This window comes from Miscanthus floridulus, chromosome 2 (assembly GCF_019320115.1).
Source record: "Miscanthus floridulus cultivar M001 chromosome 2, ASM1932011v1, whole genome shotgun sequence".
NCBI lineage: Eukaryota > Viridiplantae > Streptophyta > Magnoliopsida > Poales > Poaceae > Miscanthus > Miscanthus floridulus.
In genome coordinates, this window is record NC_089581.1 from 60142816 (window position 1) to 60165453 (window position 22638).

General features: G+C 50.8%; 1 protein-coding gene and 1 pseudogene across 1 annotated transcript; one reads left to right on the forward strand and one right to left on the reverse strand.

Moving 5' to 3' along the window:
- Positions 1 to 5776: 5776 nt before the first annotated feature.
- Positions 5777 to 7724, forward strand: LOC136538939 (uncharacterized). The gene is made up of 3 exons (XM_066530861.1): positions 5777 to 5961; positions 6215 to 6797; positions 7075 to 7724. The coding sequence occupies exons 2-3, from the start codon at positions 6330 to 6332 to the stop codon at positions 7537 to 7539; spliced, it is 933 nt and encodes a 310-aa protein (XP_066386958.1). The 5' UTR covers positions 5777 to 5961; positions 6215 to 6329; the 3' UTR covers positions 7540 to 7724.
- Positions 7725 to 11073: 3349 nt separating this feature from the next.
- LOC136524973 (threonine--tRNA ligase, mitochondrial 1-like) overlaps positions 11074 to 22638 on the reverse strand; it is a 29275-nt pseudogene continuing 17710 nt past the window's right edge.

Sequence of the window (22638 nt, forward strand, 5' to 3'; positions counted from 1 at the left end):
CTCGCATCCCGAGCTTTTATGGCCTTAACGACAAAAAGGGTCGGAATTCACTAACCTTTTTATAAAAAAGGGAAGAAGAACTAAAAACAGTGGGTTCACGGCCGCTCCAGAGCACCCTAGAGTGAGGGGATGTTAAGGACGGGCCCGCTAGGGGCCAATACCCAAAGCGCGCGGAGCGCCTCGGGCGTCCCGACCCTCATTTCGAGTCTTGGATGATGCAGGGTCCATGGTTTTTCCCGAAGAAAGGCATCGAGCCCTCGGACCGGTCAAACGGATCCGGGAACTATATAGACCGGCCACCAAGAATCTGGAGTCAGTCACCAGCTGACCTCGAACCGAGCCCCTGCGAAGGGGATGCCGGGGCTCCACTCGAACAAGCCCGTTAACAACTCACCGAGCACCATGCTCCGTCCAGTGAGGAAAGCACGGCACGGCTCAGACCCTTCGTTCTAGCGAATGGACGCATGAGGGATGACGATCGCAAGACGAACCGACCCCCTGGCCGAACCCCGGGGGCTTGACATCGCAAAAAGACCAAATACGCAGTCGTAGACAGACGACGAGTCACCTCCGGCTGCGGAAACCGAGGGCGGGGTAACGCATGAAACACGGCCGACCCCTACCGAGCCTCACAAGGCTCAGGACTTCGAGCCGCCCGACCCTAAATCGAGAGACCGGGGTTCAAAGGGCGACCCGTGGAGGATCTGAGGTCGCCTCACGTCAAATAAGAGCCAGTGGAGAAAACGCAGATGAACCCCAGCGGCCTTCACTCGACCCGCCTAGAAGCGGACAGGGTCGTCTCAACCTTCTCGTTCGATCCTAGCTCCCAGCCGAACCCATAGAATCCCCATTGAGGGGGCATCTATTGGAAGGCGGGTTAAGGAGCAGTGGAACGTCACATGAAGGCTTTGCCGAGCCCATCGTGAATGATAGACCCGGATTCCACTCGAACATACCCGTTAGCGAGCTCACCAAACGCATCACTCGAGCCATCGAGGAAAGTAACGTTAGCTCAACCCCCACGGTTGCGGAAACCACGGATGGGGCAACAATCACAAAGTTGAGCCGACCCTTGTTCGAACCCCCGCTACATGAGGGGGCTCGACGAAAGTTGGACTCACAAGGAGACCGAACGCGCGGTCACAGAATGATAGCTCGAATCCTAGGGAGGGAGTATGTACGAAAACAAGAGACGATTTCTCCTACTAATCTCGCTATCCTCTCCACGATCTTTAGTGGCACCTGACCCCAGCAACGGCAAGGGGTCGGGTCTCACTCGGGGGCTAATATGGGTATAAATGCACGCTTTCTAAAATAGTCACCGTGCCCAACCTCTTCCTCATGATAAATCTAGTGGCAAGGTCTGTGGAAACAAGTGATTGAGCATCGCTGGTTGGACTACAAGAAACCTACGCCCCTGTGGCCACGGCACTCTTACTCACCAGAGCGATCAGAGTTTCCCTCCTACACCTCAGGCCCCGCGGTTTTTAGCAAACGGAAGGGTTGGAACACATGAACCCCTTTCCACACATAAAAGGGAGGAAAAACAAACTTAGACAAACAAAACAAAATGATAAGTTTGTGCGATAGTGCAGAAGGGTTGGAGTTTGTCTTCTTGTTACATGAACGATTACTCGACCTATTTGACTAACTAACCCCTCTGGGGTAGAATTGTGTCTTCCATTTTGTCCACCAGGTCCCGCGAAAGAGGAACCACCACCGCCTCTATCTAATCCAGCTCGGCGTTAGTGTAGCCAGGCGTGAAGCCGAGGCTCATCGTCTCCAGGTCGATGCTGTCCCCATAATGAGAACGAGCAATCGCGAAGGATTGGTGGACCCCAGTGCCAAGGGCATCCCTCTCGAGCTGGTGCACCCACGTCGTGATCTCGATGGCATGGGCCACAAGCAAATTGGTCCCCTCTGACTGCACCACCTCCAGGTCGTCACAGACCACTCTGAGGGCGGCGCTCAGGATACCGAGCTCGTTGCTCTCCGCCTGATGGTTCCTCCTCGCCTCGGCGAGCTCCATGGCTAGCCCGGCAGAGACGCCCTCAGCCTCTAGCCTTTGAGTTGTCGCGGTTCTGAGCTCAGCCTGGAGGGAGCTGATCCTCTGCTGCACCTCGTCGCGCTCTCGGACGGCCTAGTCGCGCTCCTCGCGGGCCACGCCATGCTCTGAGTAGAGCCTCCCCATGGTTTGGAGCAGCTCATCTCGCTCCTTGTGTAGCCGGGCGACTGCCTCGGTATCCAGACTCGCCCTCCGCTCTAGGTCTGTGAGTTTCTCCTCGGCTACTAGCTTTAGCTCCTGCTCCTTCTCAGCCTCGGCTAGAAGGTCGAGGATCCGCCGGTGGGTCTCGCGTCCCTCTAAAGCAGCTCATCCCCCTCCCTCCTGACTCTGGTGGCTTCCTCGTCATCTTGCCGCGCCCTCACCGACAGGGCCTCGAACACCCTCTCGGTCTCCTCCGCATGCCGATGGGCCTCGGCCTCCCATAGTCGGAGACTGTTTGCCTCCTCAGCAAGGGGAGTTAGCTCAACCACCCTCTGTTGGGCGACAATGAGCTGGGCGGTCACATCCCCGTGCAGCCACGCCTCTTTGATAAGGCAGTCCCAGTTCTCCTCCTACTCGCGAAGGAACCGGGATTTCTCCCGGCTATGAGCGATAAGAGACTGAAAAAAGATGATGGTCAGAACACAAAAATACATGAAGAAAGAAGAAGGCGAGAGGCAAGGTCACGTGAATACCTAGCCAGTGGGAATGATGACTTTGCGTAGGGGCACCCCTGGCATGGTCCAAGGCTTTCAGCACGGCCAAAATCCCCTCGTCGAGACTCTCCTGCTCCATGCTCTCAGTGGAATCGTCGAGGGTGAAGAGTGTCGACGTCGGGTCCCGTGGATTCGTCCACCGGAGCAGGGGTTCATCCCACGTGGGTGATTGGCTGCCCCTCGACGTCGAGGCTAGGGACAATTCCTCGTCGGTCTTCTCTACCACTGCCGCGACGTCCAGGGACCCCTCTGTCGCATCCCCCTCCGTCCGGCCCACATCGGGCGCCGTCACTCGGGTCGCCGTTTGCGCGGATCGCGCCGCTGCCTCGGGCACCGCCACGGTTGCATCCAGCTGTGTCTCGCCTATCACAGCCGCTGCCACCTCCGCCTACGTCGGTAGGGCCTCGATAGGCGGCGTCACGCCCGCTGCGATCGGCACCACAAGCGTGGTCGGCAGCTCCGTCCGCCCCATCGTCGGCGGCAGAATCACCTCCATCGCCGGCTGCTCAGCGACCTCCAAGGGCGTCCCTCGATCCTCAGTGCCCGCTTGTCCTGCTAAGGGCACAGGCGCCACCATGGGCGGCGCATGACCGGCCGACGACGTAGTCGCACCAGCGCCGCTCTCGCTCGAAACGGGTGCGACGTCAACCGACAGCTGCCGCCTCACTTGAAGGGTGGCGCTCTTTTTTGGCGCTAGCACCAAAAGATTGCGCCGCCTCAAGACGCTACGAGAAAGAAAAGCATGAGTCACGATGAAAACAGAGAAAAATAGAGGAGTTGGTGACTTACATCGGCACTGTTGGGCGGTGGATATGTTTGGGGGCGAACCCCTAGATCCCTGCTCCACCTCATCGAGGCGAGGCCGCTTCGAGCCCACCCCCTGCTCCCAGGCAGAGGGGCTCGCCCCGCTTGCATCTTGGGGCATGGCGGTGGAGCCACCCTCCTCCGTCGGCACCTCGGGCGCGGCGGCAGGCCCGCTCGCCCCTGTTGGCTCCTGGGGCAGGCCGACTATCCGGCCCATCTCCGCCGGCCTCTCAGATGCGCCCTCCCCTCCATGGAACAGGAAGGGCCCTGACCCCTGCAAGGACGAGCGGATACCTATCAGCACATCCCTGCTCTCCAGGTCATCACACTCGGTGTCACCGACTACCTCATCGTCGTCTTCCTCCTCCTCCTCCTCGTCGCTGTCAGTGTCCTCCCCTCGCTCCCGCGCCCGCAATTTCTGCTGCCTTTTCTTCCTCTCGTCCTCCTTCGCCTTCCTCTGTCGCTCGGCCTCGGTGTGATTCGCCGCCCTCATGGACGGATCCCTCGGCAGCGGAGCCGGTAGATCCATAAGGACAAGGTCCCTCGACTAGTCCCCCCATCTCAATGTTAGTTTCAAGGGGTCAGGAGATCCATTGAAGAGGAGGCATGAGGAAAGAAAACTTACAAAGACGATGTAGCCCGGTTCTGGCTGCATCGGAGGGTGCCCCGGCACCGGGTACATGAAATCAAGAGGGATGCCTGCGTCGTCCCAAGATGGCTCCATCGCCTCCTTGATGCGCTGCGTGACTTCGGAGGGGAAGAGCGCTCCCTCGGTCAGCACCATCCCGACGAATGACGCCTCAGGCGCCATCGCATACAGTGGAAGCGTGCGCCTCATCAGTGGCGCCACCCTCCTCGCATGGTAGGCCCGACCCCTTCAGGCCCCTCTCCTTCAGGATACGGATGGCGACGAGGTAGTCCCGGATCTTCGTCTTGTCCTTCTCCGGGACACCCCACTTCCACGAATCCGGGGCCTCTTCGATTAAGCGCCCGGAGAACTCCGGCAAGGGGGCGGCAGTGTCGTTCTTGAGATAGAACCAATGTGAATGCCACCCTTTGTTGGAGGTCGACAGCCGCATCGACAGGTACTCGCTGACCCGGTTGTTCCAAAGGTGGATGCCGGTACATCCCATCGGCATATTCAGCACCTGCTTCTTCTCCCTCTTCTTCTGGAGGGTAACGGCGAAGAAGTGCCGCCACATATCAAAGTGGGGACTAATCCCCAGGAATCCCTCACACAGGATGACGAACGCCGCCATGTGCTGGATTCCGTTGGGATTAAGGTGCTACAGCTCAATCTTGTAGTAGTGCAGCAGCCTCCGAAGAAATTCGCGAATAGGGGTAGCGAACCCTCGCTCATGGAAGTGCGCAAACGACACCACGTAGCCGGCGGGCGGCAACAACACGTCCTCCTCGCCAGGCAGCAACCACTCGTCCGTGGTCCACGCGCAGAGAGAGATACAAAAGTTTCCATGAGATCTAACCTCATACTAGTTTTCCTCCAAAATTCCTATAGTTTTGTACTCCCTATTGGAATACAAAGGAACTTCATAGGGTTTAATCCTTTGTTTCAAAGGAACATATTGCAATTTTTCCTATAGGATTCAAAATTCCTCTAAAATTATTATTATTTTCCTTTTTCCAAAGGGGCCTAAAAGCATCTCAACAGTTACGTAAATTGGATACCTACTTATTGGGGCCTCATCAGAGATTGCAAAACCACTATCCATATTCAGTTTACTTGTAAAACTTCAGTAGTTATAAAAACAAATGTTTTGTTGCTGATATTATGGAGAGGCATGATTGTGGCACCATCATGGAACCCTTATGAGCCAGTATAATGTTCTAATGAAAACATTGTATCATTCTTGTAAAAAATAATTAATATAATGTATACACAAATAGTGATTGGTCGATGCCTCAATGGTGTTATTATTCTTATGTGTGTCAGACTGTGTTGGCCTTTCCGCGCAATATTTTCTAAGCTCAGAAAATATGCCAATGTGGCATTCATTCGTAGCAACGCAAGGACCCGTTTTCTATATTTTTCTAGTAAAAAGGTTAAAAAGCAAGTCCGCCGTTCCTGACGTCTAAACTCGAAAACGTAATATTCCTTACCTAAATCAAAGAAAGAAATAAAAAGAGAAATTGTAAAAGAAAAACATGAAAAGAAAAACGGCCCCAGCGGCCCAGCCCACAGGAGAAGCCCGCGTGCGCTCTCTCCCTCCGCCGCCAGGTGCCGAGGCCTTCGTCGGTCTTTCCCCGGCGACGGTTCACATCCCCCGCTCGTGCCCTCTTCTCTCCCTCCCTCTGCGACGCCTGGGTGGGCTACCGGCGACGCCGCCCCAGGTGCCGAGGCCTTCGTCGGTCTCTCAGCCTGCGGCGAGCACCCACCAGGTATTCCCACTCCTTCTCTTCCCTTCCTGCTGTGCGAAACCGATCACCCAAACCGGCAAACCCTAAACTTCAAGCTATTTGGTTATTTGATCCCTTCTAACTCGAACAAATTGCAAAAAATATCGGGTGTGCATGTGTACATCCATGTCCCTTTACTGGCTCCGCCCCTGGTTATCAAGAAGCTATTTTTCCATTGTTCTTTCCTGTGTGATTGGGGATTCGGTATTAATCGTGTCCTACAATTCCTGTTCAGGTGGCCGACGAATTTGCGACGTCTTTATAAGACACCATAAATCTGTGACAGTTTATATTTTGCAGTTGAAGCTCCGTGATTGTGCTGTGGGCACATTCTGTTTTTGTCTTATGATATGGCAGAATCATGTACTGTTTCGAATTCTGAGAATAAGCGCAGTCTCCCAGCATGGATGTTGAAATCAACCTCAGGTAATCAAGTGGCAAAGACCGAAGATCAGAATAAGCAGGCACCGGAATCTGATGAGCAAATTGGGGCTCTTAATCAGAGCAAGGCCATCAAAAGGAACAACAGAAGGCCCTTAAAAAGCTTGGATTCAGAGACTGCTGGTGAACTGGGAGCTTTGCGGCGATGTGAGGGTAGAGAAAAGGCCAGAAGAAAGAGCAAGGATGCTGTCAAAGATGAAGTTGAAGAAAATGTGGAAGTAAAGAGTAAGAATGTAAGAAAAGCGAGTGGAAGAGCTGCTCCAAAGAATAGCAGGAAACGGAAGCTGGATAATGTCGAATCAGAACCATCATCACCAGTATCAACTGATGACGACATAGAGCTTACTGTTGAGGATCTTGTGAGCATAGCTGAAGAGGTAAATCATACTGTTTAAGTGGTTTGACACTAATTCACACTTTACATCTTGGAGTGCTATGTAGTGGTTTTTTAAGTTACACCATTGGTAATATTGAGTATGAGGCTTATTTCGTGTGTTAATATTGTCACAATGAAAACTGTTTCAGTATAGCCTTCTTGGCTTAATTCTTGAGCTGCTAATCTTGTCATAAGTTAAACCTTGCCATCTCCCTTTCTAATAAGATGAGTGAACTATTCTAACAAGTTATTTTATATTGACGCATTTTTGTTTGCAGTTTGTTAATGCTGAGTCAGTAGTAAATGATCAATCAGTGAAAGGATTGATGCAGTGCACAACAGTCACAAGAAATACAAGAGCAATCGAGTATACAGAAGACGAGAACACTAGCCATCAAGAGGTGAAGTGTCCATCAAGTATCAAAACGACAGCAGATGTTGCTCAGGATATGATAAACCTGTTATTCGGACATCTATTGAGTAAACATGCTGGCGACACAAAGAAATCTGATCCTGTAGAATCAATGACTTCTATAAATCAGGTGCCAGAGGAGAAAGGCTGGCATAGCGAAGTACCAAGGCAGGAGGAACCTGTGAAGATATCAGAGCCTGTAGAATCAATGACTACGACTATAAATCATGCGCCAGAGAAGAAAGACTGGCGTAGTGAGTTACCAAAGCTGGGCGAACCTGTGACAAAGAAGAAGAGCAGCCTGAGAGATAAGGTGGCCTTGTTTATGTGACTGCATCAGATGAGCATTGGGCGGTAGATTGTGATTCGTATGAGACTGCATCTGCTGGTTCTGAGCGTGTCCTGTCCCCTGTAAATATGCCCCTGTTCCACGGCATTATTTTTACATGTAATTATATATTTGGTTAATAAGCTGTCTTCTTGAAATCTAGTAAGCCAGCCCTCAGTGTTGCTAGATGGTATTCTTGCGTCATTTTCTGTTGATTGAAGTATGACCGTATGAAGTATCGGTGTTCCTCAATGGCACTAGAGGGAAGCAGTTTAAAAATCGTAGAGTTATTAGGCATGGAGCCCCGATCTCTGTTTAGGCCCCGTTTGGCATAGCTTAGCTTCACTGTATAAACTGTTTTTTTTTTTTGTAAAATAGAGGCTTGTTTGGCCCAGCTCAAACGGCTTCATGAGCTGTTGTGAGTTGTTTTATTTGTCAAACACTCATTTCTAAAATAGCTTCACCCATAAAATTGTTTTTCTCCCCCCTCTCACAAAGACATGAGTTATGATGAAGCTGAAAAAGTAGCTTATCCCAGCTCTCTTCCTCATTTCTCTCTCTCATCTATGCATGAAGTTGTTTTTAAGCTGTTTTGCCAAATAGTTTTTCTAAAACAGTTCAGCTTAAAAAAAATTACTCATGAAGCTATTTTCCATAAAAACAACTTACTAATGAAGCTGAGCTGTGCCAAACAGGCCCTAGCTTTATTGAGCAACTTTTATGTTGAAGCTAAGTTGTTTTGGAACAAGCGTTTGACAAAACAGCTTCACATGATGGAGCAATGAATAGAATGACTATAATATGGGAGATAAAGCTGGGATAAACTATTTTTTTTCAGCTTTATCCCAACTCATATCATTTTTAGAGGAGGAGAAAAACAGCTTTACCCATGAAGCTGTTTTGAAAACGGCAAAAAAAAAAAAACAGATCACGATAGCTCATGAAGCTACTGTGAGCTGTGCCAAACAGGCCCTTACTCTCCATGGAGCCTTTGCAGAAGTTGGGTGGACACTGACACAGCTGAGAGTGTCCTGTTCCCAATCATTTACGGTGCTGCAAAACTACAGATCAGTATGTACGATGATGATGCAGCTATCTTCCTAAAAGTTGTAATGGATATGTTGCCTATCTTTGGGAGGTTTGGTTACTGATAAACAAGCAAAAGTCCAATCAAATGTGATGACCTTGATATGAAAGATATTATGGAGTGGTTAATGTCAAATTAAGATCTTTCTGTGTAGCTGTCCGAGGGCTGACGCGACCGGACGTATTTGCCACTCATCGACAAATTGGCTGACAAGCTGCCCATCTGGAAGGCGAAGCTTCTCAACGAAGCTGGTCGACTGAAACTGCTAAACTCAGTGCACTGAAAAAATGGATAATCAAGAAACTCTACAGGTTCAGAAGAGGTTTCCTTTGGAAAAGCTCCGGCGATCGGCCGATGCAAATGGTGAACATCGCTTGGTCTGATGGGCCAAGAAAAATAGGCTGAAATTTGGAGGGTTGAGAGTGTTAGGCCTGGATCTGCACAGAGCTCAAGGCTAAGGAGGTTATGACCAGAATGGACTGACCCAGATAGGCCATGGGTTGACATTGCCACTCCCTGTAATGTTGTTGACAGGCAGCTCATCAAGGCCAACACCATCGTCACTCTTGGGGATGGGGGCAGAGCGAGTTTCTCGCAATCAACTTAGTTTGATGGAGGAACACCAATGGACATGGCGTTGAACTTCTACAGGCTTGCATGCAACAAGAACAGAACGGTCGGGGATGTGTTGTACGCAGCGCAGCATCAGAGCTGGACAAAATTTCTGGAGTACGACAACAGTGACACACAGATAGCAGAATTGTTATACTATGGGGCTTTCAGTAACAGAAAGACCTGATGAGAATAAGGCCCTGTTTAGATCACCCAACTAAAGTCTAGCTAGTCAGCTAAAAGTTCTTTCAGCTAAACTTTAGTTGGGGTGTTTGGATCATCTAGTTAACAGATTCAGTTAAACTTTAGCTAAGTTTAGTGGGTTGAGACAGCTAAATTTAACTAAACTTTAGCTGGTTGGTGGATTCAAACAGGGCCTAAGATTGGTAGCTCTAGCCGCACCAGAGCAAGAAGAGCTGCACCAAACGACGAGATTTGAAGAAGCGCTTTTGCAACCTTGGAAGAGAAGCCGAAGCCATTTCGACCGTATAGAGGCGAAGCTGCTTTCTTTGTTTTTTTTGGCTCCGGTCGAGTGTTCCAACTCAGGAGCCCTATCAAAGGAACTCTACGATGCTATTGAAGGAACTATTTTTTTCACACAATATATTTTTACAACTACCTAAAATCATGTTTTTTGGGCTTTTTTTACACTCTTAGATGCTTACAGTGGGGTGGGATGAAAGTTTAGATTATTATTGGACAGACCGTGTTTCAAAAAAAAATCGCTTAGCTGCATAGAGTAAACATTGTAGAATGGTATTTATGAAGACTTGAAGCTTCCTGCATACCATTCTTGGGATCTCGAGTTTAGCGAGAGTTTTTTTTTTTGTTCACGTTTGCGAAATTGTTGTCTTGGGATCTACGAGTCGTAACTGCCTGTAAAAGGTACATGTACCCGTGCATCGCGGCAGGATATTATTTTAGATGGTGTTTAAATCCAGGTGTAAAGTTTAGGGGCGTCACATCGAATGTCACATAAGAGTGTTCGGATAGTAATAATAAAATAAATTACAAAAATCCTCAGTAATCCGTGAAACGAATTTATTAAGCCTAATTAATCTGTCATTAGTATATGTTTACTGTAGCACAACATCGTCAAATCATAGACTAATTAGGCTTAAAAATTCAGTCTCGTAAATTAGTCGCAATATGTGTAATTAGTTATTTTTTAGTCTATATTTAATACTTCATGCATGTGTTAAACATAGGGAGTAAATTTTAGGAGAACTTAACAAGGCCTTAAAATCTTTGATCCACCTCGAAGGACGCGTATATATCAAAGTGAATGGCGATATGGCTGTGCAAGAAATTAGAAAACGGAATATACATAATACATCCAAGACTCCAAGTTACCAATAGTGTTGCTGATAGTTATTATAGAATCATACTACTCTGTTCTAACAAAAGAATATAATCAAAGTCAAATTACCTTAAGTTTAAAGTTTATAGTAAGAAAATAATATCACTCTACACAGTTATATACTATTAAAATATATTTCACGGCAAATCCAGTGACACTTATTTAGTGTAAATATTAGTATTTTTTTATATAAATTTGATCAAACTTCATATTGTTTAACTTAGCACTATTCTAGAACTACACCTTTTCTAGGCTCAGGGAGTACATAATACCTTCTATATAAAAGAAACAAAGAATTTTACATAACATAAAACTAATATATTCCTTCCGGTCAGAAAACTCATACACTCCTGGTCAGGAAAATTTTATACAACATCAAACCTTTAAAACTATACAGACATCAATATTTCCAAAAGAAAAAAAAACAGTTTTAAGTTGTATAAGACGAATTGTATTAAAAATACTTGCAAAGTTATAGAAGAAGTTAGTAGTCAAGATATTTTAAGACCATGCAAAGTCAAATACAACAAGTAGTTTTTACACTACAAGTAGTTTTTACTATACGTAGTATTTAACTTCACATCTGTAATTAACAACAAAAGACAACTTTTAGTAGCTTCCAACCATACCAACAAGAATACACTTGGAGCCTTGGAGGAACTCAGTACTGTTCCCTAAAAACTCGGTCAAAATCACGAAGGAGCAGTCAACGATTGCAAAGTACTAGGAAATTATGCAGCATCAAAATCATCTGAAGGCTCCGATTTCCTCCCTGAAACGTGTGATGAGGCCATCAACGCTCATTGTGGCCAGGTCGGCATTGTCTCTTACCCTAACGCAGACCTGCAGTACACAAAGGATCCACGTGAAACAGCAAGGAATCAAATCTATTTTGCGTGAATCCATATCTGAGGGTGATACTGGTACACAAGTACACGGTATGTAGAAGAAAAAAAATGGGACGACGTAAAGAGGACTTACATTTCCAGTCTCGGCCTCTTGTGCACCTACGACAAGAATGTAGTTGAATTGGGCTACTTGGGCTTCCCGTGCCTGCAAGATTTATTGGGATGGACTAATACGGAGTAAACAGCAAAAACAAGACAGATGACATGATAAGTCTCACAGATTGGCTACATGCAATTCCGTCTTTTGTGATTGAGAATTTTTGTATAAGAAAGGACGAGCAAACAAACATAAGAATAAGAAATTAAAATAAACAATGCAAAAGCCTAAAAGAGCATGGTAACTGGGAAGTACCTTCTTTTGTATTGTCCTGTCACTCACGTCAATATCAACATGGAAACCAGTTTCATGTAGCGTGGCAAGAACCTGGTATCAGAAACAAAAGGATCATCAGAGCAAGCTCCAATTTTGCCTAAAGAGGTAAAAGGGAACACATATAACATGAATCCATGAGGATAGTGTGGTAAGCTATAAAAGGTAACAGGGCTACATTAAAGGATAGTATGTGAACTCATCAACCAACTCAAAGTCAATAAACATTTGTTGTTTGAATTAGAGACAAAAACTAAGCAATTTCACACCGCTAACTGCAAAGAATCATCTAAAACACCACTGATAGGAACTCGGCTCCTACCCTGGATCGATCGCAAGTTGTACGAGTGGGAGATGGAGGGGCGAGGTTTGAACGACGACGAACGACGGCGAGGCGCCGTGGTTCCTCGTGCGAGGGACAGGAACGCGCGGGGGAAGGAGGGTGGCGGCGACGAGGGTTTCTGGGATCTCCCGGCTCCCTAAAGGAAGCCGAGCAATTAGGTTTGCTCTTGCTTAATTTCCCAAAGTGTCTTACAGCCTAAATATATAATATCTTTTCTCCTAAAAATAGAAACTGATCTCCTAAAAAATAGCAACTGCTTCGGGCCCTAGGCCAGCCCATACGGTGCCTTCTTAGCCACTGGCTGGCTGTCGCCGGTTGTACTGGAGGCCCATCATAACATCTCTCCCCGCCTACTGAAACAGCTCGTCCTCGAGCTGGAAGGTGGGAAACTCTGTGCGGAACGCCTGGAGCGGCTCCCAAGTCGCATCCTCCTCCGACAGGCCTTGCCACTGGACGAGAAGGCGCCAGATACCGCGCCGCTGCTGCGCCTGCAGGACACGGTCCGGTGGAGGAAGGATCCGGCCATCTAGCACCGGCGGAAGGGTCGCAGGGGCGGACGGAGGGTCGCCGCGGTGGCGCTTCAGCAAGCCCACGTGGAAGACGTCGTGGATGCGAGCGCCCTCGGGTAGCTGGAGGCGATAGGCGACGTTGCCGATGCGTTCCAGCACCTGAAACGGACCGGCGAAGCGGGGACCCAGCTTGCGCTTGGCACAGGGGTCCAGGGACTGCGCCGTCCTGTGCAGGAGGCGCAGCCAGACCCAGTCGCCCACGGGGAACTCCACGTCGCGGTGATGGGCGTCGTAGGTCTTCTTAGCCAGCTGCTGGGCCTGTAGAAGGCGCTGGCGCACCTCGGCGAGGATCTCGTCGCGGTTGCGCAGGAGGACGGCAGCCGCCTCAGCACGGGCCGTCCCCGGCTTGTACAGCAGGATGGGCGGCGGGGAACGACCGTAGACCACCTCGAAGGGCGTGGTGCGGAGGGCGGTGTGGAAGGAGGTGTTGTAGCAGTACTCCGCCCACGACAGCCAGTCCACCCAAGCACGCGGGCGATCCCCTGTTACACACCGCAGATACATAGCTATCACCTTGTTCACCACCTCGGACTGCCCGTCCGTCTGCGGGTGGAAAGTTGTGCTCATGCGTAGCTTGACGCCCGCCATCTGGAACAAGTCACGCCAAACGTGGCCCTTGAACACGGGGTCCCTGTCGCTGACGATAGACGACGGGAACCCGTGGAGCCGCACGATGCCGTCGAAGAAGGCGCGGGCGACGGACGTCGCGGTGTAAGGGTGGCCGAGCGCGATGAAGTGCGCGTACTTGGAGAAGCGGTCGACCACCGTGAGTATGACGGACTTGCCGCCCACCTTGGGAAGGCCCTCGATGAAGTCCATGGAGATATCCGCCCACACCTGGGACGGCACCTCCAGTGGCTGTAGCAGCCCCGCCGGCTGTAACGTCTCCGTCTTGTTGCGCTGGCACGTCGCGCAAGCACGCACCTAGTCCTGTACCAGAGTGCGGTCCCCGGGTATGTAGAAGTCGGCGCGGAGACGGTGGAGGGTCTTCTGGACGCCCTCGTGTCCGGCCGAGTGCGCCAGGAGCAGCGCCTGATGGCGCAGGTCGTCGTGGTCGGGGACGAAGATGCGGCTCCCGTGCAGAAGGAGCCCGTCGTCGAAACGCCACGGGCCCTGGAGTTCGCCGGCGTCCAGGCGCTGCCGGAGGCTCTAGGCGTCCGCTGCGGTCGCTGTGGCGCGGCGTACGTCGTCGACGAAGGCGAAAGAGGGCCCGGAGCAGGCGCACAGGACAGCAGCTCCGACGTCGGCCACCGAGGCGTCGTCCGCGTCACGGCGGGACAGCGCATCCGCCACAGTGTTGAGGCGTCCTGACCGGTACTCGACAGTGAAGTCGAACCCGAACAGCTTGCTGATCCACTGGTGCTGTGGAACCATCGACAGGCGCTGGTCGAGAAGGAATTTCAAGCTGTAATGGTCAATGCGATTAAGGAAATGTCGTCCCCATAAGTATGGACGCCAGTGACGCACGGCCTGCACCAGGCCAATTAGCTCGCACTCGTACGCCGCGAGCTTGAGGTGACGCGCCGCGAACGGCCGGCTGAAGAAAGCTAGGGGTCCCGCGCCCTGGTGAAGGACGGCGCCGAACCCCGCGCCGGAGGCGTCACAGTCCACCACAAACGGCCTGTCGAAATCCGGCATCTGCAGCACCGGCCCGGTGGTGAGGGCGCGCTTGAGCGCCTGGAAGGCCGTCTCGGCCTCGGCGTCCCAAGCGAACGCGTCGCGCCGCAGGAGGCGAGTGAGGGGCGCGGCGATGACACCGAACTCCCGGATGAACTTGCGGTAATAGCCCGCGAGTCCGAGGAATCCCCGCAGCCCGCGAGCCGACCGTGGCTGTGGCCAAGCCGCGACCGCGGCCACCTTGTCGGCGTCCATGGCGACGCCGTCCCCGGAGATGACGTGACCCAGATAGGCCACGGACGACGCCCCGAACGAGCACTTCGAGCGCTTAAGGTGGAGATGGTGCGCTCGAAGCTCGCTGAGGACGATGGCGACGTGCTGGAGGTGCTCCGCCCACGAGGAACTGTAGATCAGGATGTCATCAAAAAATACCAGCACAAACCTCCGTAGGTATGGGCGAAGGACTCATTCATCAACGCCTGGAACGTCGCCGGTGCGTTGGAGAGGCCGAACGGCATCACCAGGAACTCATAGTGGCCGTGGTGAGTGCGGAACGCCGTCTTAGCCACGTCGTCGGGGTGCATCCGCACCTGGTGGTAGCCCGAACGCAAGTCGAGCTTGGTGAAGAAGCGGGCCCCATGGAGCTCGTCCAGGAGCTCATCCACTACTGGAATCGGGAACTTGTCCTTCGAGGTCCTGGCGTTTAGGGCCCTGTAGTCGATGCAGAAACGCCAGGACTTGTCCGCCTTGCGGACGAGGAGGACGGGCGCCGAGAATGGCGAAGTGCTGGGCCGAATAATTCCCTGGGCGAGCATGGCCTCGCACCGGCGTTCCAGCTCGTCCTTCTGGAGCTGGGGGTAGCGGTACGGTCGTACGGCGACGGGCGCCGTGTCCGGCAGCAGGTGGATGCGGTGGTCGTAGGGGCGAGCCGGCGGAAGGCCCTGCGGCTCGTCGAAGATGGCGATGTGCTGCTGAAGTAGACGGTCCAGCAGGGGCTGTTGGGTGTCGGCGGACACCACCGCTGCACGGGCGGCCCCATCGGCACCGTGCACACCCCGCCAGAGGATGCGGCGTCCCTGGCGCGTGAAGGCTATCGTCATGGCTTCTAGGTCCCACACGATGGGGCCTAGCGTCCGTAGGTAGTCGATGCCGAGGATGAAGACGAAGCAGCCGAGGTCAAGACCGACGCAGGTGATGGAGAAGTGCTCGCCCTCGATGCTGATGGGCACGTTGCGGGCGACACCCTCGCAGTGGAGGCGATCGTCGTTGGCGACGGTGACGCGCAGTTGTCACCCCCTGACGGAATGAGGCCGAGGCGTCGCATGGTCGCGCCCTGCATGAAGCTGTGCGTCGAGCCGGTGTCGAGCAGTGCGAGCAAGCGCTCCCCCTTCACCATCACAGGGAGGAGCATGGAGTTCTCCGTGCGGATACCGGCCAAGGCATGGAGAGAGATGGCGAACGCGTTGGCGTCCGCGTCCGGGGCCGCTGGTACTGCCTCCACGGCCGCGGGCGCGCCTGCGGCGTCGAGCGCCGCGTCGTCGTCGACGTAGTCGGCGCCCTCTATATAGAAGAGGCACGTAGCCCGGCACGTACGGCTCGTCGCAGTTGAAGCAGAGGCCCTGACGACGGCGCTCCAGCTGCTCGGTTGGAGTAAGGCGGCGAAAAGGCCGCACGCCCGGAGCTGCGGCGGCCACCGCGGCGCCCGGACCGGCCGGTGCGTGGGGCGCGGCAGGGGCACGGCCTGGTGGAGGCAGCGCGGGACGCGGAGGATGGCGAGCGCCGCGCGCGGCCGGCAGTGCCTGCAGAGCGGCCGTGCGCCGCTCGAACGCTCGGGCGTAGTACATGGCCGTCTGAAGATCCGGCGGAGCGCGCATCACCACGTCCACCCGGATATGGTCCGGGAGGCCGCCCACGAACAACTCGGCGCGCTGACGGGTAGAGAGGTCCCCGGTGTGGCACGCCACCGCCTGGAAACGGCCCGCATACTCCTGCACAGTGGACGTAAAGGGTAACCGGCCGAGCTCAGCCAGGCGACTACCTTGCAGCGGTGGACCGAAACACAGACGACAGAGGTCGCGGAAACGCTCCCACGGCAGCATGCCCTCATCCTGCTCCAGGGCGTAGTACCAGGTCTGCGCGTCGCCCCGGAGGTGGTAGGAGGCAAGCCACGTCCGATCAGACACCAACGTCCGCTGGCCGCGGAAGAACTGCTCGTAGTGGTTGAGCCAGTTCAGGGGGTCGGCCGAGCCGTCGTATGTCTGGAACTCGAGCTTGTAAAACTTCGGCGGTGGAGGCTCCGGGCCGATGACCGAAACAGCGCCCCCGGCAGTGTCGTCGCGTGCCGGGGACGACGATGAAGAAGGCTGCAACGAGCCCCCATGGAACAGTGGTTCGTCGACGCCCCCGTACAGGACGCCCGACGCGGGCACCCCACCGTGGGCAACCACTGGCCCCGACGAAGGCAGCTGCGGCACGTAGGGATGTGCACTCGTCGTGGTGTAGACAGGTGCCGGCTCCGACGTCCAGCCCGGAATGCGCGATGGCGATCGGGGAAACGGAATCTGGGTGATCGGCACGCCGTGGGGCGGAGGCGGCTGCGCGATCAGTGCTGCGGAAGAGGGCGCACCGTCGTGGGGCATGCCGTAGATGTACCCAGCCGCAGCAGGCGCGACCGCGGACGGCGGCGCCGGTCGGGGTGGCGCCAACGAGACGTGCTGGATGGACGGCAGCGACGGCGCCGGCAGGATCTGCTGGCTGTAGGGCAGCGGGAGCGCCGGTTGCGGTGGAGATAGGGGCTGGGTCGGCGGCTGCGGCCCGTGAGGACCAACGAGGAAGGCATGAATGCCCACCACAGCCCGCCACAGGTCAAGTATGGCCGCCGTCATCTGTTCGGCGGACATGACGAGCGCCGGAGCCGCGGCAGAGGACGCGATCGGGCCCGACGCCGTGACGAGGATCGAGGACGACAAGGGCAGGGGCGCGGTGGTTGCAGCGATGGTGGTCGAGGACGCGGAGACCGCTGGCGAGGGATGGGCCGTTGACATCGAACCTGAGACTGCTGATACCAGGTTGATAGGAACTCGGCTCCTACCCTGGATCGATCGCAAGTTGTACGAGTGGGAGATGGAGGGGCGAGGTTTGAACGACGACGAACGACGGCGAGGCGTCGTGGTTCCTCGTGCGAGGGACACGAACGCGCGGGGGAAGGAGGGTGGCGGCGACGAGGGTTTCTGGGATCTCCCGGCTCCCTAAAGGAAGCCGAGCAATTAGGTTTGCTCTTGCTTAATTTCCCAAAGTGTCTTACAGCCTAAATATATATAATATCTTTTCTCCTAAAAATAGAAACTGATCTCCTAAAAATAGCAACTGATTCGGGCCCTAGGCCAGCCCATACGGTGCCTTCTTAGCCACTGGCTGGCTGTCGCCGGTTGTACTGGAGGCCCGTCATAACAACCACACAGCTGGTGAGGACCACAAAGTGGAATATAACTCAACAGAAGTTTTTTTAATGCCAGCCACCAGAGAACTATTAAGTCAAGTCAGTTTTTAGATATAAGGACCATTTACCTGTTTCGCATATTCCACTGAACCAGAAGATACCGAGCAAACAATGGCCTGGCGAGGGCTTAGCCATAAGGGCCATTTACCATTGTAATGCTCCAAAAGAATGGCAAACATCCTTTCAACAGAACCTAGGATTGCCCTGTGTATCATCACAGGCCTTTCAATTTTTGCTTCATCCTCAGCAGAATAAGCCAGCTTGAACCGAATGGGCAGCTGAAAATCCAGTTGTAACATATAATATAAGGTTAGACATATTTTAATTATATAATGATAGAATAACATTCAAGCGAACCTGTAACGTTGCACATTGAAATTTCCTCTTAAGGGCATCAAACACACCAATATCAATTTTTGGACCATAGAAAGCACCATCCCCTTAATTAATCTGCAAGAAGGCATCTATATAAGTCCTCTGAATACAAGGCAATGTCATGGCAGAACAATGTTGCAAAATGTATATGCACTTCCTCATAGAGCAACAGGAATGATTGTCACAAGCACTCAAAATCCTGTGATTTTAGTCAGAGCCGGTGCAGGTACATTTAACAATGACAGAATAATTGGGTGAAAGCCCTTTTAACTGCACCAAAAATACCGAATATTGTGTACAAATGCAAATCTAATCTAGCAATCTAGCATCATAAAGGCATGGGAACATCAAAGGAAAAAGAGCTATCATAGTGATTGTGGAGGTACCTTCCACGGCTTCCCAAACTCATTCAAGGCTTCTGTCAATTGTTGCTCTGCTTTGTTCCAAGTTTCAATTTCACCTAAATACTTCTCTGGTCTCTGGAAAATGGCATCGTGATCAGGTTAGAGTATTAACTAAGGACCATCAAACTGTCACAAGGTTATATCTTTTGAAGCTCAGAGAATTCATTAAATCGCAGCATTTTTCCCCAAATATACGAAAATGGAAAGTACCAAGAATGCAAAAGCAATGGCAGAAATAACAATGTAACATGTAAACTCTCATTAGTTATTCACAGAATTTGTCATTTGGATCACCATAAGACGATATATCAATCCAATATAAGGCTGTTTGGAATTAATGAGTCAGGGAGACATATGCGGAACATCAAATGCTAGAAGAGAGATTGTGAGATCTTGTCATGATCTTACCAACTCCAAGTTCAAAAAAGCAAGAACGTAAACCACATTATCTAAATATATTCCAGTGAGATAATAACAAGCAACTAGCAACTATGAACAAATCTTAGTGTGACTGCCCAGATTTTATAACAATTTTGAAAAAATAAGTATGTGATAACATGCCCATAACTACATAAATATCACAGATTCAGTGGTGATCTTGTGATTTGAGTTCTCAGTGGTTAGCACACAAGTATAATAAGTATAAGAAAGCAAAAAGGAAAAGGAAACAAGGCTGTCCATAGAGGTGATTGTTAAGCAGTTCATCCTGCATACTAAAGCTGCAACTAGCAGCCCCCAAAGTGTCATCATTTCATGCCAATTGTTAAGCATAGATTATGGTTCCTATCAGAAATGCCATCAATATAGAAGATAAAAAGAACAGAAGAATACCGTAGACAACTCCAACTCATATTTGAAGCCAAATATCTCGTAAACATAATTGATGAATTCCAAAACAGCCTTAACCTCATCCTTGATCTGCAACAAAACAAACTTTTAAAAAAGGTAGGAGTACGTATACTATCAGAGAAAAGGAAGAAACAGTAAATATACTATACAACTTGCTAATGCAAATTAGAATGTATACATGGTGCTGGTGTTAAGCATGTAAAAGTAATTATCATAACAGCATACACTTTATGTAGATTATATACAGTGTCATGATTACTAAGGCAAGTACAACACGATTCATTCTATTCTAGAGGATAGTAAACAAGCATGGTCTACGCAAATAAAACTTACTTGGTCCTCTCTGCAGAAGATATGAGCATCGTCCTGCCAGACTTAATAAAACATCCTTTGATTCTTGGAAAAGCTCCTTTTTTGACGAAGTTAGGCTACAGGCCCATAGATTTAGTTCTGCTAAGCGCTCTGTCTTCCTTTCTTGTACAGCTGCTCTAGTTTAGCTCTGCTGCCCACCTCGGGCTTGCTTCCCTTTTTTTGTTATCTCTTGTATAGAGTTGCTGCTCCTTTTGTTTAAATAAAAAGTTTACAGTGGGGGCCTCCCCTGCTGTATTTTCCGCTCAAAAAAAAATAAAACATCAAAAGATTAGTTAGTATGGAGAGAACAAAATTATCATTAAATATAACTGGACTTGAAAACAAACAACTCACAGAATAGAAGCCTTACCTGCTGGAATCTTCTAACACGTGTCAAACCTGTAAGTGCGCCACGAAGCTCATTTCTATGAAGCACTCCGAAATCAGCCATGCGAAGAGGCAACTCTGTAGCAAAAGGTAAGCCAACCATTACACAAAAGGTTTGAAAAAACCAACAAATGCACAATAACGGTAGAAAATTTAGGAGCCCCTCAAAAATGAAGACACTACAGAAGGATGATTGGAGCAGCAATAGTCAAGCTTAAATTGCTCATGCGGTTCCATTTGGATTGGAGTTAGTATCAGTGACAAAAGGCGCTGACATATGGGATAATCAAGCCACAACCTCCTGTAGTCCTGTTAACAAAAGAGCCCTCATCCAATTAACCTGTAGTATTGCATTTTTAGCTTGTAAGGTTATGAACCATTATCTAGTACTCCAAATGTTGAAGTAGTTGACTAAATGTGAGTATAGATTAAATAACTATTTGGTTCTTTTGTACACCAAATGTGAAGTAGTTGACTATCAGTAAGTGGGCCTGTCATGAGTTGTTTAGGCACTTAGATAATGGCCCTAGGCATGGAAATTTATCAGTTCTGCAACCGCTTTAAGCTATTGTCGTGAAAGCAGAAAGTTTCACTTAAAACAAAGCAATTTAGAATACAATAATTAGGAAGAATCTCACCTCTGTATGACCGGACCCTATTAGCAAACATTAGACAGTGGCCAGGACAATTCATTGGCTTAAGCCCAAATTCCTGTTTCTCAATCTGCACAAGAATTGATCCAACAAGCAATCAGCAGAGGTTGTAACTCACTGATGAGTCTACGACACATGTAATGTAAAATAAACTGACATAGATTCTACAGTATAATATGTGAATGCACATACCTCAAAAACAAACATGTTCTCCTTGTAGTTTGCAGCATGTCCGGAAGTTTCCCAAAGTTGCATATTGTAAATATTTGGGCTCAACACCTATAAGATAGGCATATAAGAAACAAAAACAGTGGAATTGAACAGCGATGTCTATAATCTAATCCAATTGAGTAAATAAACAAACTAGTGTAAACCTCTTGGTATCCTCTATCTCTGTACTGTTGTCGCATAAAGTCCATCAGTTTGTTATATATCCTAGCACCATGTGGAAGGAAGAAGCAGCTTCCAGGGCTGCACAATTGTAAATACAATCAGCAATTCGCCATTAACCAGAGATGTAGCAATCGAGATATGAAAGCAAGAGAAGAAACATAAAGGAGTGCTAAGGTACCTAAGTTCATGGAAAAAGAAGAGTTCCTGTGCTTTCCCTAGTATCCAATGATCACGTTTCTTAGCTTCCTCTAGAAAATGTTTATATTCCTGCAAAGTATCATGTAATACACATAGATGCAAAAGATGAGAACAATAACAAAAGAAAATGCAAGCATATCATTCAGATTATGATAACACAGATCAGAAGCCATGTCCTATCTTGATATTCATAATTATACGGTTACCTGAACTTATCAGTGCCTCAGAGACACACTCTGTTATGACCGGCATCCCCTATGCCAGGCGCAGGCCCCATAGTGGCTAGGGGGCCGGTCTGTTAAGAGGCTTAGAGGCCCAATTTATCGCTTATTTGGTATTTTCTTAGAGATAGATATAATTCCTTAATTATAGCATCTATAGGGAAGGATAAATACTTGTAATCTGGAATGATTGGAATTAAGCAGAAAGCAACAATTAAGTTGCTGGCTTCCCTTGGGAGCCAGCCGTCCCTGCCCTCTCTCCCTCGCGTGAACAGTACCCTCATTACTGTACCACCGCGGGTACTCTAGGGCTGCCGCCGCACTCTCGCAGCCACAGCCCCTCGTCGACGTCGAGAGTACAGCCCACGTCCTTCCCTCTTCCACCCCTATAACCTGCGCAGTAACTCCGGTAGGGCATCAAGTCCTATCAACCTGGTATCAGAGATGTCAGGCCCTAATCCCACCAACAATCTGCCGCCGCCGCCGCCGATCACCTCCACTGCCGCGGGGGTCACCACCTCGCCGCTGCCACCTGCCTCCGCGCCCGCAGCCCAGATGAAGACTGTGGCACAGATGACACCGGATCAGGTGGTTGCCGCCATCGGGGAGCTGACTCGCTCGGTGGCTGCCATCCAGTCCTACCTGGCTAGCGCGCCACCGCTGCTGTCGTCACCGCCGCCGCCGCAGCAACCGACTGCGACCACCCTGCCAGCGGTGCTGCCGTATGGGATGCCCTACTCCAGCACGACGGGCGTTCCCATCCATCTCCTCCGGATGCCGCCTTCCCCTTCGCCGATTCCATCGTGGGCTTTAGCCTCGACGACCAGCCCGGTGTACACCATGGCGACCTCTCCAGCTGCGACATCAGTAGTGCCACCGCCCACTACCGCCGCTGTGGTCTTCCAC

What these genes read in the sequence shown, in the direction of transcription:
- LOC136538939 (XM_066530861.1), top strand. Translation starts at nt 6,330, where the DNA reads ATGGCAGAATCATGTACTGTTTCGAATTCTGAGAATAAGCGCAGTCTC. An exon ending in TTGTGAGCATAGCTGAAGAG is followed by an intron (nt 6,798 to 7,074) that starts GTAAATCATACT and finishes TTTTGTTTGCAG; the next exon opens with TTTGTTAATGCTGAGTCAGT.